Source organism: Marmota marmota, unplaced genomic scaffold (assembly GCF_001458135.2).
Source record: "Marmota marmota marmota unplaced genomic scaffold, marMar, whole genome shotgun sequence".
In the NCBI taxonomy this organism is placed as follows: domain Eukaryota; kingdom Metazoa; phylum Chordata; class Mammalia; order Rodentia; family Sciuridae; genus Marmota; species Marmota marmota.
The window spans coordinates 17,067,509-17,082,679 of NW_025999842.1; the positions used below are offsets into that span (position 1 = coordinate 17,067,509).

General features: G+C 31.2%; 1 protein-coding gene across 2 annotated transcripts in view; it reads left to right on the forward strand.

The window, feature by feature from the left end:
* Positions 1 to 11,915, forward strand: part of Ufl1 (UFM1 specific ligase 1) — a 38,318-nt gene extending 26,403 nt beyond the window's left edge. The window contains exons 12-19 of one of the 2 annotated variants that reach the window (XM_048810965.1): positions 1,583 to 1,705; positions 4,731 to 4,848; positions 6,002 to 6,165; positions 6,246 to 6,376; positions 7,934 to 8,014; positions 8,332 to 8,417; positions 8,952 to 9,132; positions 9,547 to 9,915. In XM_048810965.1, coding sequence (XP_048666922.1) covers positions 1,583 to 1,705; positions 4,731 to 4,848; positions 6,002 to 6,165; positions 6,246 to 6,376; positions 7,934 to 8,014; positions 8,332 to 8,417; positions 8,952 to 9,132; positions 9,547 to 9,570 — 908 coding nt within the window. In that variant the 3' untranslated portion in view covers positions 9,571 to 9,915. Of the gene's footprint in view, positions 1 to 1,582; positions 1,706 to 4,730; positions 4,849 to 6,001; positions 6,166 to 6,245; positions 6,377 to 7,933; positions 8,015 to 8,331; positions 8,418 to 8,951; positions 9,133 to 9,546; positions 9,916 to 9,949 lie in introns of those variants that run through there. The other variant, XM_015499431.2, reaches the window with a different exon arrangement.
* Positions 11,916 to 15,171: the final 3,256 nt, after the last annotated feature.

The following is a 15,171-nucleotide window of genomic DNA, read 5'->3' on the forward strand; positions in this document are numbered from 1 at the left end:
CTAAAAAAAAAAAAAAAAAAGATATTCAGTATTTTTCGTTAATTAATATGTAGCTAAATTAAAAATACTTTATAAAAACTAAATTTTTGCTATGTGAATTCACTTTTACTTTGTTGAGATAGTTTCTTCTTCTAAAGCATTTTCATCAAAATCTTGCAATGGTCTTTTGAAATTTCTCTCTATTCTTTCAGGAGAACTAGAGAACTATAGTAAATTACTTCAATATATCATAGTAATATTCATAGCCATGCACGTTTTATTTTGTTTAAATATATAATTTTAAATGCATCTTAATTAACTGGTGAATTATGTCAGGATAACTAGTTTGTTTTTTCTTTATGAATATAAGGTCATATGGATTTTTATCTCATTGAATTATATTGCAATAGTTTAATTATAGTATGTGAAATCATGTCTCAAATACAAATGTCCTTCCATAAGAAACTTATTGCCAAATATGAAAGAGCACATTCACTTTATATGTGTGCTTATGAAGACAGTATGTTTCCATCATAAAAGCAAGGGAAAGGTAAATTAATAGAAGTCTCAATTCTTGGATATGATGAAATCTAAGGGAATTCTATTTAGAATTTAGAAATATATCATTAGTTTATAGAAATCCCAATAGTTTATTGAAAAAAAAATTATGAAGAAATATAGTTACAATATTTTATAACCCATTATTAGTATCCTATTTTGTAGAATAGATATTTGAATGTAAATATCTATTTTTTTTTACTTTTTTGAAAGTGTTTCAGTTTGCTTCATAATTTTTATTTTTTTAGTCTTTAAACTGTGATCAGTAATGATTTTTTTTTACATAACTATCATGGTAAACATTTATTGAGCACCTAGAATATTTCAAACATTTCTGTATCCCAAAAAGTACAAACAGTGAGATGTGCTCCTTGCTATCAAAAAATTTGCGATTGAGTTGAGTGGTCAGTGAGTCAGGATGTATCCTAAAGATGGATAATACTCTTTCAAGCAAGAAAACAAAACCAAATATAGCTATATTTGTGAAGTTTCATAATAGGGGGTTTTAATAATACTGTGACAACAGAGATGAACAAATGAAAACACTTTGGTGGGGGGGAGGTGGGTACTAGGGATTGAACTCAGGGGTTCTCAACTACCGAGCCACATCCCCAGTCCTATTTTGAATTTTATTTAGAGACAGGGTCACTGAGTTCCTTAGCACCTCACTGTTGCTGAGGCTGGTTTTGAACTTGTGATCCTCCTGCCTCAGCCTCCCACGCTGCTGGGATTACACATGTGCAGCACCATGCCCAGCAGCACATTTCTTTTGGAGGTAAAAGAAGATATGAAGGAATGGGTTTAGCTAAGAAAAGATCAGACATAGCTACAGAAGTAACATAAGAGGAAGAAACTGCTTTTAGAATAGGCAGGAGAAGGTTGCCGAAATTCAAGAGGATTCATATTTTATTTTTTTTATTGATCAAATGTACTTTAATTGTCTTTCTGCTCTGAAGTTAAGTACAACAATACATGTCATCATTTTTCTAATACTAACTCATGTCATTTTCATTATATAATACTAACTAGCTTCATTTTCCACCAGAGGGCAGTGGAAGTGTGAGAGGAGGAGGATGGGGCAACGCCAGAGAATACAAAATTAAAAAAAACAAGAAGAAAGGAAGAAAAGATGATGACAGTGATGATGAGTCTCAGTCATCTCACACTGGTATGTATTTTTATCCTTTCTTTGTGTATGTACGATTTTTTTTAACAAATTTTCTTGATATTCATATCATTCATAAATATGATGCTTATATAGGAAGTACTTGCTTTGCATAGTTTCACTGGGGACAAATTTCAGGAATCACAATTTAGTTAAATATCATCCCACCAATAATACAGCCTAACTTTCAGTTACCACATTACCCTGATATATTAACTGCTAGTAGTTGAATTCAAGTACAAACTTTACTGCTAGGTCTTCAGGACATGAATCACTATATAAATAATAGATGTGCTGGGCACAGTGGCACATACCTGTAATTCCAGTGGCTCAGGAGCCTGAGGCAGGAGAATCGAAAGCTCAAAGCTAGCCTCAGCAAAAGTGGGGCAACTCAGTGAGATCCTGTCTCTAAATAAAATACAAAACAGGGATAGGGATGTGGCTTAGTGGTCAAGCACCCTGAGCTTAATCCCCAGTACCAAAAAAATATTTTTTTAATTAAAAAAATAATAGATACATATTATGATCACTCATTTTTAAGGTTTGTCAGTAGTTGATTACTGTACATCCATTATTCTTTATGCACAAACAACAAAGCATATAGTTGTTTTGCCTTTGTCTCCCAATGATAAACCCATGTGACATTTTTAAAAAATGGATAATAAAGATGAAAGTGCAGAAATGAAAAGTAATGACACTGGAAATAAAATTGAAACCAAGTATAATGGAATAATAGAAGGAATGGCAGATTGTGGGAGTATTGACAGTGCCATTGTTCAGGAGACTCTAACTACACACAAAAAAGGAACAGTAAAGGCGAACTTATTGATATAAACAGAGAAAATGGTTATGACAAAAAGGATATAAATTTCTTAGAGAATGTAAAATTGGCAAAAGAAATCCCATTAAAAGAACTCTTGGAAATGCTTCAAGACATTGAAAGGCAAAAGATAAAGTGTTGAAAGCTGATACAGACATTTTATGCATATTTAATTTTTATAATTTTTATAATAATATCTAACTGCTTATGTCTAAAGGGGAGAATTAATTAAGTGTATCTTTCTTTTCCTTGAGTTGTTAGTGTTTGGCAATATTAAGTCTGCAAGAGACATTGTTGTTTTTCTAAATAAAAGTATGCATAATTTTTTATTTTTTTCTGTTAAAGAAACCATGTTACTACTCTCCTCCTCATCCTCAGCAAAAAGAAAATTGAAAACAAACCTCAAATGATAATTTGAGATTTTTTCTTTTTCACAGAATTTATTGCCTATGAACTATAGCTGAGAAATGCAAATTGCAAAGGACATGGCTGCAGCTATTAATGTGCTTCTGTTTTTAATAGCTTAAGATTTGTCTTTAAAATATTCTAAGAAGGTTGAAATAGCTACTGTTCTTGACATGCATAAAACAATGTTAATTAAGAAAAATATCTTTGTAGAAACCACTCCTGTTACCTATCCTTATTTTGAATAATATTAAGACTCTCTTATATGTGTTTTAATTTCTCACTGATAAATAAATTTCCCTATTGCCTAGATGTGCTAGGAATGAAGGTAAAGAGATATTTAAAAAATACTTCTCTGATTCTGTAATTGTAAATAAATGAAGCATGTGATATTCTTTTTTTGTGTGTGTAGATTATTGGGAGGTGCTATTAAAGTAGTAAAATCATTCTACCTAAAACAAATGTAATTTCAGTGCTTTTGAAAAATATTGTATTGTAATCTCTGAAATGGACAGTAAAATTTGGTTTTCAGCTTAAAATTTAAGATCAGTTCAATATGAAAGATTCCTGAAAGGAAATTAATAATTTGTAAAAGGTATGCAAGATGCACACAGAAATTCATAGATTGTTTAGTATGAACATCAGGGATAGACAGCAGCTCTCAGAAAAGAAGGATGCTACTCTAAAGTGTGATTTCAACTGTTTAGATCTTCATTCATATTGAAAATTGAATTTTGAGTTGTTTTATTTTTTATTGCTAATACTCCACTCATATAACCAATAACCTAATTTAGCTGGATATAATCACTTTATACTTTCACAGTTTCTACTGGAAATATTGTTAGCTTTGTCTTCAACCCACACTTTTACAAGTAAGTGAGTAGATAAAACATTTCCACATTTATAATTATTATGATTTCATTAACTGCCTGCGTTTCCTTATTACAGAATTATTTTTTAAGAGAAAAAATAAATTATGGCTGTAAATTATGCTGTTTGTGTCTTTCCAAAAAGGTAGTTTGAACAATTGTACATGAATTGATTCAGCTTAAACAATTCTACTGGAGTTGTGGTTCATATGATTATAAAAACTCCCTGAAGATCTTGTGCAAATTACAAAATATTTATTTTTATAAAGAAGAAAATTCTACACAGTGTCTACTGTTAAACAAAATATCCTGTCTCAAAAGATTATTTTCTCTCTTGTTGATTGTTTTGATTTCCAGCTATTTTCATCAGCCAAGTGAGGAAGAAAAATCATTTCATTTTTGTAGAAAACAGCTGTATGTGTGTGTGTGTGTGTGTGTGTGTGTGTGCGCGCGCGCGCACGCGTGCACACGTGTGAGGTACTGGGAATTGAGCCCGATGCCACTCTACCATTGAGTTACATCCTTTACCCATCTTATTTTTTATTTTGAGACGGGGTCTTACTGTGTTACCCAGGCTGGTCTTGAACTTGAGATCTTCCTGCCTCAGCTTCCCAAGAAGCTGGGACTACAAGTATGCACTACCACACCCAGCTGAAAAGTCTATAACTTAAATTCAATTATAAAATGATTAGATATAATAATAAATTAGAAATAATAAAAGAAATTCCACTACATAGCTTATTGTTTTTATTAGTTATAGATATTTGATATTAGTTATCTTATTGACATAATAACTAATATCAAAGTCTCTGATAGATAATGAATGAATTACCATCTTAATAAGTATATTAGTGGGACTTTATTTGCTTTTTGGTTGCTTATATGTTTAATTTTGGTTGATATTTTTTTCCCCCATTGCTCCTGTCTATTGTAGCAAAGAAGAAGCCAGAGATCACTTTTATGTTCCAGGATGATATTGAAGATTTTTTAAGAAAACACATTCAAGATGCCCCTGAGGAGTTCATTTCTGAACTTGCTGAATATTTAGTAAAGCAAGTATAAAACATTCTTCAGTTTCTGTTTTGTGATAGCAATTCAGTGAGTTGTTAAGTAAAATTTTCATGAAGATCAGAAAGCATATATTTTAGGTATTTTCAAAGATTAGCATTTAATCCAGCCAACAAACTCTGTATTTTATTTGTCTTGGGAAGCTGTTAGTACCACAGACCTTTGGTTAGTTCTTTGGGCAAGGTAGTATGGGAAATAAAGCCGAGAAGCTTTGAAGATGTGCCCTCATTCACCAATCTTGCAGTCTTAAATCGTAGTCAGGGAAGAAAACACCAGTATTCTAGTTTGATTTGACAGAAAATTTTTAAACTGTTTATTTTGAAGGAGAAAATAAGTAATAAATTGTCTCAAAAAGAATAATTTAAATACTATTGCCTTTTTAAAAAAATATTTTTTTAGTTGTCAATGGACCTTTATTTTATTTATTTATATGTGGTACTAAGAATCAAAGCAAGCACTCTACCACTGAGCTACTGCTATTGCCTTTTGAATGAGCCAGACTTTTTTTTACATGCAAGAGTAAAGGAAGTTATATATAACCATCATTAACCAAACCTGGTCATCCCTGAAGTTAGTCTCAATATATAAGTTGCCATAAATACAATCCAGGAGTCTGGTGCATGAACTTTTTATATGTATAATTGTAGCTTTTGCAGTGAGAATTTTTTTAATTTAAGTAACTATTTTTACATTTAAATATACTACAGAATTTTGTTTTTCACATATTTAAAAAAAAGTGAAATAGTTAAGTTGTAATTCCTAAGAATGGGAACAGACTTATAGTATACTCTTCTCCAAATTAATATTAAAAAACTATTTTGATTTGTGTACTGTTACTGTTGTTCTTGTCATCTTTATTTTCCCCATATTTTTATTGGTGCATTATAATTATATATTATTCTTGTAATCTTTAGAGCAATAACTTTTACAACTTTAAAATTTAAGTGTAATAGTTTATCTAAGTTACAATTCCTGGAGCTAGGAGACAAATTTTTAATGAACTCTTCTCCAAATTAATTTTATGAGTTTGGAAAAATAGATTTTTTAAAGCCTTATTTGAGTAGATATAATAGTTCTTATTTACATCAGTTAAATTCAGTACATTTTTATAATTAACTGTATTTGTCTTGTGCACAGACCTCTTAATAAAACCTATCTTGAGGTGGTACGTTCAGTATTCATGTCTTCAACTTCTGCTTCTGGAACTGGCAGAAAACGCACAATCAAGGATTTACAAGAAGAGGTTTCAAATCTATATAATAATATTAGGTTATTTGAAAAAGGGATGAAGTTTTTTGCAGGTATACTTAATACTGTTTTTTCATTGATTCTCATAATTCTGGGAGGAAGTTAGTTTTAATAAAGTGCCTTTCTTTTCCAGATGATACACTGGCTGCTCTTACTAAGCACTTACTGAAGACAGTGTGTACTGACATCACCAACCTCATTTTTAACTTCCTAGCTTCAGATTTAATGATGGCAGTAGATGATCCTGCAACCATTACAAGTGAAGTATGTTAGTGATCTTCTTCACATTCCTGATGTGTTGAGTCTGAGCAGTTTACATTCACTCATTTGAAATAATTTAAAAGAAAAATAAAATACAGGAAGGAATTTTTTCTAAAACATCTAAAAGGCTTTTAGTTCAAGTAATGTTGTATAGATAGTTGCTAGCAGGATTGGTAATGTAACCAGTCTACTAAAAGTTAATAATAATTACTTTGGAATAAACAAGGCTTTTACTTTCCTAATCATTATGTCACATTTTCAATTTTCATGTTGGCTTGTAAGTCACATAATATTCTGATCAATTTCTATAACTTTATAGTAATTTTCATTTAATGACACCATCTCATTTCAATATTTAAACTAACTCCAGATCTTTTCTAACACTAATCTCGAACTAAATTTAAAAACATATGACTTCCTTTATTGTAATAAATTGTAGAGTTGTGTCTCCTATTTGCTTAGAGGAAGAAAAATGTCCTGAAGATGACAATGACAACTGCTCCTTCTCTTCCTTTTCCTCTCTTCTTCCTCATCCTTCTTGGTTCACAAAAGCTTGGAGATTTAAGGAAAATGAGTGAGGTGGATGTATCTTCATGTAATTGACTGCATATAACTTACTTTGAACTAGATCAAACCAAATCATTCTAATGCTTATGGCCTCTAGTAATGTGGTTGTTGCCACAGAGGTTACATGAGTTGTTCTTAGAATGACATTTAGTTTAACATTACTCCCCCTCATAGGAAGGACCATTTCCCAAACAAATGTATATTTTTTTCTCCCTCCAGCCCCCAGGCCCCTTCCCTTCTTCAACTTGAGTAACAAATCACCAGCTGTTTGGACAGTCCCATGTCTATTGCTTCTGTACCAACTTCTATTGTAGGAAATAAAGAAGATCTTGTTCCATGCCCTTAAAGAACCATAGAAGGCTTAGTATAAGGTGGGACAAGGAGGCACTAAGTTGCCCCTGACTTCCTATACATACTGTACCCTTTAGGGCCTACTGTCAAGCCATTTCAGTAGGCCTGTTCCAGAAATTTTGTACTAGAAGGAGCTATCTCTGACTTTGGCCAAGAATGCCACCAAACTTCACCAAATATGAATATGTGTGGATAAAAGTATTGAAAGATTCCTTATATCATACAGCGTAAAAAGAATCTAGCCATGGAACAAGATCTCAGCCCCCATCCTATAGGTAGCTCTGTTCCTTGTGAGTGAGGCTCTTCTCAGCTGGCACCAGGGAAGGAGGAGCCTCTTAACCAACTAACTACTCTACTTCCCACAATAGCATTGACTTTCTTTCCAGCCTTCTTATATTACGGGAGCAGGTAGGAGGAGTAGGACTGTATCTACCTTTTTGTTGACTACTGGTTAGCTCTCTGATTTTACAATATGTTTAATCATATTTTTATTCCCAGTTTCAGATGTAAAATTCAAGAACAAAATAAATTCCACTCAGCATTCTGTTACAGTAATAAATATACTTTATTCTTTTGTTTTCATTGATCTTATATTCACTACATGTTGAAAGCACAATACTGAAAGAAATTTTCCCCCTACAGGTAAGAAAAAAAATTTTAAGTAAATTGTCAGAAGAAACCAAAGTAGCTCTAACAAAACTGCATAACTCTCTGAATGAAAAAGTAAGTAAAATTTGATTCTAGTTAGTTACTGCAGCTAAACTCTTATGTTATAAAAATCTTTAAGTAGAATTTTATCATAAAAACTGTAAACTATAAAAGCTAGAATTGTATACTCAGATACACCTTTAGGAGGGGAAGGAGACAAAACCGAGAACATTTTACCATTTTTAGTTCTAAATCAAAATTTCTAATTTAATGCCAAAGTGACCTTTTAAAAATTGTATTTAGGGTGTAAAATTAGAAAACAGTATTAAATGGCTATATTTCTTCAGACACCTATATATAAAAGCAAATTATGCTATTAACTATCTTTTTAGAGCATAGAAGACTTTCTTTCTTCTCTGGATTCTGCTGCAGAAACTTGTGATATTATGGTGAAAAAGGGAGACAAAAAAAGGGAAAGGTAACATTGAATTAATTTGTGTTACTCTTAAATTGAGCTGTTTCATATTTGAAAGTTGAATTATTACTGTCTGAACCTTGCCTAGAGAACTGTATCTAAATGACTATATATCTTCAAGCATGTCAAGGTTTTGATATAGGTAGGTATTCCTATCTGACCTTCTTAATAATGTAACAGAGCTCATAATCCCAGAGTTGATTAAGCCTGGGACTTTTTGTGAGCTTTGGGACCTTCCTTATAGGAAATCTTATTTAAATCAGTGCAGTTCTGTTTGATCACCAACAGCTTAAAACAGAAAGTGTATTTCAAACATCTCTGCTCTATAGAGTTTTTTCTGTAACTTTCTGGTATGCTAGTCTGTCCATGTCTGTTAGGGTGCTGGTTGTGTATATACCCCATATTTGAAGGATTTCTTAAAATATTATGGAACTAGATCATTAAACTACAAAGTGATAAAGTGAATACAGAGGGGAAAAATTGAGATTGGTGAGAAAGTATTAAATTATGTCTTTTTATGATTTGATTCTTGTTTAGACAGATACTATTCCAGCATCGACAAGCACTGGCTGAACAGCTGAAAGTCACAGAAGACCCTGCTCTTATTCTGCACCTCACATCAATCCTGTTGTTTCAGTTCTCAACCCACAGCATGCTCCATGCACCTGGAAGATGTGTCCCACAGATCATTGCTTTTCTTAATAATAAAATTCCAGAGGTATTAACATTTTCAATACATTTGAAATTTTCAAGCTTTCAAATTCTTAATATTTTGAGTGAATAAACACAAATCATTGTCAACTCTCAGGCACAACATATTAATATCATCTGCTTGCTTCCAAGAATGTAAACAGTGAATTTGTTTGTTTTATTGTTTTTAATTTAACATAGCTCAAGAACTTTTCAGGGCTGGAGCTATGGCTCAGTGGTAGAGCACTTGCCTCACACAGGTGAGGCACTGGGTTCAATCCTCAGCACCACATAAAAATAAAGAAAGAAAGAAAGAACTTTTCAGAATCCTTTAAGATCCATGTAAAGAATGTTCTGAATTTGAAAATTAAGCTTTCAGGAAAAATATAGAATGTCAGATCTCCTATTTTAGTTTCTCCTTCCTTCTCCTTTCTCATCATAGGATCAGCATACTCTTTTAATATAAAAGTATCAAGGTTTGGTTGTAAAGCAATTAACTTACCTTCAAGGTCTAGTTCAAAAGTCTTGTCCTATACAAATTCTTTTGAGAAACCCCGCCCCTCAGCTAAAAGTCATTTGGCTTCTTTAAATCTCCTTATCACTTTGTACTTTGGTGTTAGAAACTAGCTAAGTCAGCTTTTACTAAATTGATCTATGTTCATGGTTTATTTCCTCTAAGCTGTAAACTCCTTGAAAGCAGGGACCTTGCTAGATTCAGCTTTCTACTTACATGACCAGGGCTTCATAAAGTTGAGGACCTTCAATGCATATTGTCAAACAAATCCTACTTCTTTAGTTCCACATAAAATTGAGTTGTGTTTGTAACTTTTCCTTCTTCTTCACAGGATCAGCATACTCTTTTGGTAAAGTATCAAGGTTTGGTTGTAAAACAGTTAGTTAGTCAAAAGAAGACTGGGCAGGGAGATGATCCCATGAGTGATGAACTAGACAAAGAACAACAGGATGTCACCAATGCTACTCGTAAAGAGCTTCAAGAGCTTTCTTCATCCATTAAGGACCTTGTTCTCAAATGCAGGAAATCATCAGTGACAGAAGAATAATGATCTTAGTTTGCTTTTGTTATATAGTGAGCATTTTCCCCAAAACTTAAACTTAAAGGTGAGTAGTCACAAAAAACAGTCAGTGGCAACTCTCCCTCGCTCCCGCACAATTCAATTAAAATAGTAGTGTTCTATTAAATGTAAATCTTGTAAAACGTGAATTTTTGTAAAACTGGGTTCTCGAAAGTTTTTCTTTTCACATAAATTCTATGTGCAACTTTTTAGATAAAAATTATTTTCACATAATTCTAAAAAAATACATTTTAGGTTTATTCCAGATGGTAAATGAAGAATGATTTTTTCTGGAAAAGTACTTATTCATTTGCTATTTGATTTTTTAAGTGATATCTATATTTATTATACTCACTTAAGCAGAAACTTAAAATGTGGTCACTTTAAAAAAGAAGAAAAGGGAAATAAAGCCTTCAGTGTGTCAAAAGTAAAAATAAATCACATTTTATTTTAAGTTAATAGAGTTGCTTCAAAAATAAAATACAGGAATTTTCAGAATAATATATATATATATATATATTATTACTAAGTCCTTGCTCTAATTTGGGCCTAGTAAGAGCCTTCCACGTAAAAGTTTGCAGGGGCTTCTGGGATGCCTTTACAGGTGGGAACACCAGAGAAGCCTATACATTGCTATGCTCTGTTACCAAACAGGCTGCTGAGAAGAGTGAGAGAAAACATGAAATTGACTGCTTATAGATATGTCACATTTATATTGGAATAACTAAAAATTTAATACAAAGATTTTTGTTTGATTAATCCAGTTTACATTTCTAAATTTTGCTTTTTATTTCAGTAGATGCTTTAACATCTAATTCTTTGGAAGTATTTATGTGACAAATTGTTAAGCTGCTTTTTTTAGCAGTGAGAGGATCTATAAATGCATTTAAATCATTGGAACCTTTTTTTTTCCAATAATAGAAAACTTATAAAAATTAAATATTTTTGTTTTGTAAAGATTGTGATTTAAAAGTAATTAACATTATTCCTTGGAGTAATCATTTCAACCAAACAAATTTTAAGCAACAATTTAGTATTTAAAAAAATTTAGTAATTTTGAATATAATAGAAAATTAAATCCCAAATATGAAAAAATATTATTTTATATAATTCCATTTATGGCATTTGAAACTTTATATTTTAAAATGTTTAAATGCAAAATTCAGACTACCTCCACTTTGTTTTAGAAAAAGTGTTAATCCTGAGTGAAATTAATGTAATTTCTAAGCATTGTTATTAAAGTTGATAGGATTGTAACACTAAATTTAAAAATGTGTTCCCATGGGTAATGTTCTAATATATGTTTTCATAAGAGCAAAGAAGAAAAATGACAAATCTCTGTGACTACAGAGTCTTAATTTATTTTTGTTTATGCAACTTCCAAAATATTGAACACTCAGCCTGTTTAACTCCGCATTTAAGGACCTTATCATTTATGTTTCAGCAGATACCAAAGTAATTCTTGTTTATGTTAAACTAGATCATAGAAAATAAATAGAAGAGACCATGAAGCAAATAAAATCATTCTGACTTAATCTATGAAAATAAAGTAGAAGAGACAATGAAGCAAATAAACATGCATTCTGTATTAACTTGTTTGCATTAAATTTTTTTTCATTTGTCAAAACAGTTATTTTTTCATAGAAAATGAACATTTTTATTGTTTTGTAAATAAAATTATATAAGTGATTTTGTATGTAAAGATCTAATTTCAATAAAGTTAAAATTGTTAAATGGCTATCCACTATGATCTTAATGAGCAGTGTTAAGAATATTTAAAGTTACCTATTGTTCTATTAGATTTTATGGTATTATATATCTTCCTTTATTTAAATTAATACTAAAATTAGTAGATAGATGCATTCTGTATGATGTGTTTATATTTTGAATTCTCATTCTGATTATAATTAGCGGATTTGATTTTAATTTTCTTACACAGAAAAATTTTCGATAGTTCTCAGTGTCTTTTAGTAATTGAAAGTTCATCATTCATGAACCATTTTGTCTTAGAAAATCACTTCTCAGCCAGATTTCATTAAATGTGTAGTTATATTCTTATATGCCAAACCCTATCATTGCAGTTACAATAGAGATATTGGAAACATGCCCCAGATATTTGTGTTCTAGTGTGTTCCATCTACAGACCCATGAGTTTTTGAAGAGTGAAAGGAAAACCACTTTGGCCATCTAAAAGATACACAGTAATACATAATAGCACAACCACAGTGTATTTTGAAAAAAGACCTGAACACTATATATTAAAACAATACAAGTAATAATTAACCTAAATGTAAAGCCATCTTGAATGTTTTAGAGAAATATTTTAATCAGAATGAAAATTATCAAGAATGAAGTCAAGGGACAACAGTGATCTGGAGGGTAGTGCAGCGTATATGTTATTCTCATTTACCTCTAGTTTTTTTTGTTTGTTTGTTTGTTTTTGTTTTGTTTTTTTTTTGTCCCTGATCTCCTATGCATTAATCATTGGATCATGAATTATTTACTCTCAAAAAAAACAGAAGAAGAAAATAATGTATTGCTTTTTCAAAAATGTCACTCAAGCCAGACCCAAATGGGATTTTTTTTTTCTATAAAAAGCTGGGTAAAGGTAGGAGGATGGAAATTTGCTTTCTTTCATTAAAATCAGTAACATTTCTCCAGTGTAGATGGGATGTGAAATAAAAACATATATAAAATTTCTATCAGATATATATTTTCTTAAAAATCTGGGAACACTATGGTGTGGCTATTATGGCCTATAATAACACAAGTTGCTCTGCCTTGAGGGCCATACTAAGCAATGAAAGAAAAAATAGAAGCTAAAAAAAGAAACCCTGACTTGAGGCTTTCAGGAAAAAAGAAATAAAATTATTTCACTTACACCATAAAAAGGAATACTTTCAATATGTATTAAATTTCTGTACATTTCTAGTGTTTTTGTTTTGCCACGCTTGCCTCTAATTGCATCTCTGTTCCTTTTCAATGTAATAAGCATTTGATGTTTGTTTTGATGAGCAGGAAAAACAGGGTTATATCAATGGTGGGATGGAAGAGAGGACTTGGTGAATTTAAAATCTTGGCTCGGTAATTTCCTGGATCTTGTGTGATAGCTTAATAATAGAAATGCCAATGTAAACTTTAAAAATATAACTTACTTTCAAGTCAACGGCAAGAATCAACTGTTGCAGCGTTTGAACAGAAGTGAAAAGACAATGCAATGGAAAAGAAATGAAATTCAAATTTTTTCAAAGAAAAGATGTGACACCATCCCCAGAACTGAGTCCTGAAAGAAAAAGTAGGATTAGCCTCAAACAAATGGAAGATAGGGAAGGAAGGTACTTCTGGGCAAAAGCGGTACAGAAGTAATATTATATAAATTGACATGACTAATGAGACATTGGGGAGCCCTAAAGATGAAGAAATATGAAAAGTAATCTGGGGAAGTATAGTGTAAGATGAAGACCAGAGGGGAATCCTGAAATGCCTTATGTAGTAAGCTAAAATGTTTAAGCATTATCCTGAACACATGCATGCATACCCATTAAAAAAGTAAGTTAGCCAGTGTGTGATTAGATAGAAGTGATCTTCTGTTTTGGAAGGCAATTTGATAAATTAACAAAACCTTTTAAAATGTATACATTATTTGTAAAATCAATGTTTTCTGAGAAAATGTGAACTAAATAATCACAAGCCTTTTTCTCATTCTCCCTTAGAAGAGGAGTACATACAATGTCTCCCATAAAAGGAAACAGTCTTCTTGACTGAAATATTTTTGTTTATTCAGATGCTAACAATCAAAGGAAAATCTTTTTTCCAACTAGTCAGGCTGAAACAAAAGTCCCAAAGTTTGTCTTTTTATGTTTTTTGTTATTCTATATAAAGAAGTAAAACACTTTGTCAAACTGTTTTTCCTACTATCTGTAGCCCTTGACCTAACTCTATTATATAAATAATATTGGATAAGTGCTTAAAGCCATGGCATAAGGTTAGTGTAGAAAATAACAGTTGCTTAAATAATACCTAATAAATGTAAATGAACTTAAAGTGAATATGCTAGATTTTTCTTGCCTTTTTCCTAACTAAATCTGCCCTTATTTTATAAATGCTCAATATAAATTTTAGTATTAAAGAAAACAACTAAAAGGGGAGAAAATGAGCACTATTTCATTATATTGCAACTGTTCATCATATCACTTCAAAATTTATAATGTTTTATTGATTTGGAAAATCATAGTAAGTGAAAAATGATAGGATTCCCTACCCCAAAATATGGCATCTGGAGGTTCTCTCACCTTCTCCCACCCTTCTCTCCTAAAGCAGGTCATAAGACTCTCATTCAAGAGATACCCTCTCTGTATCTTGAGAAAAGGTATATCCTTATCTCTAAAGAGGAACATTAAGAAGAATCTGGACAAACAGGCCTTAATTACTAAGTTTTCCCTAGTTTATTACCATTAGCTCATACTCTCCTTTTATCCAATTATACTTCACAACTACTCACTCTTCATTAGACATAATATACAAAAATGTTCTTGAGTCTTCATTACTGAAGACTACTGTGTCATGTAAAATTTAAGTAAATTTTTATGCTTTTTACTTATTAATCTATCTTTTGTTATAGGGGTCTCAGCCATGAACCTAGGAAGGGGAAAGATTCCTCATCCCCCATAATTACACACAATGTGGTGATTTTTTAATTGAATATTTCATAATTGTATAAAACTATATATAGGTATATGTATACATATATATGTAAACCTTTACTTAAACACACAAACACTTCTTTGTATAGTTAACATAAATACACATACATAAAATTCTTCAGAGATATGCAAATATTTTGGCTATGTTTTTCTGACATTTTAAACTTTCTTTACATATTTTTTTCAGTTCTTATTTAATGTTCTGCAAGAAACATTTTTATAATTCAATAAACAAATATTTTTAAATAAATATAGCTCTACATCATTAGATGTAGAGAAAAAATAGACTTG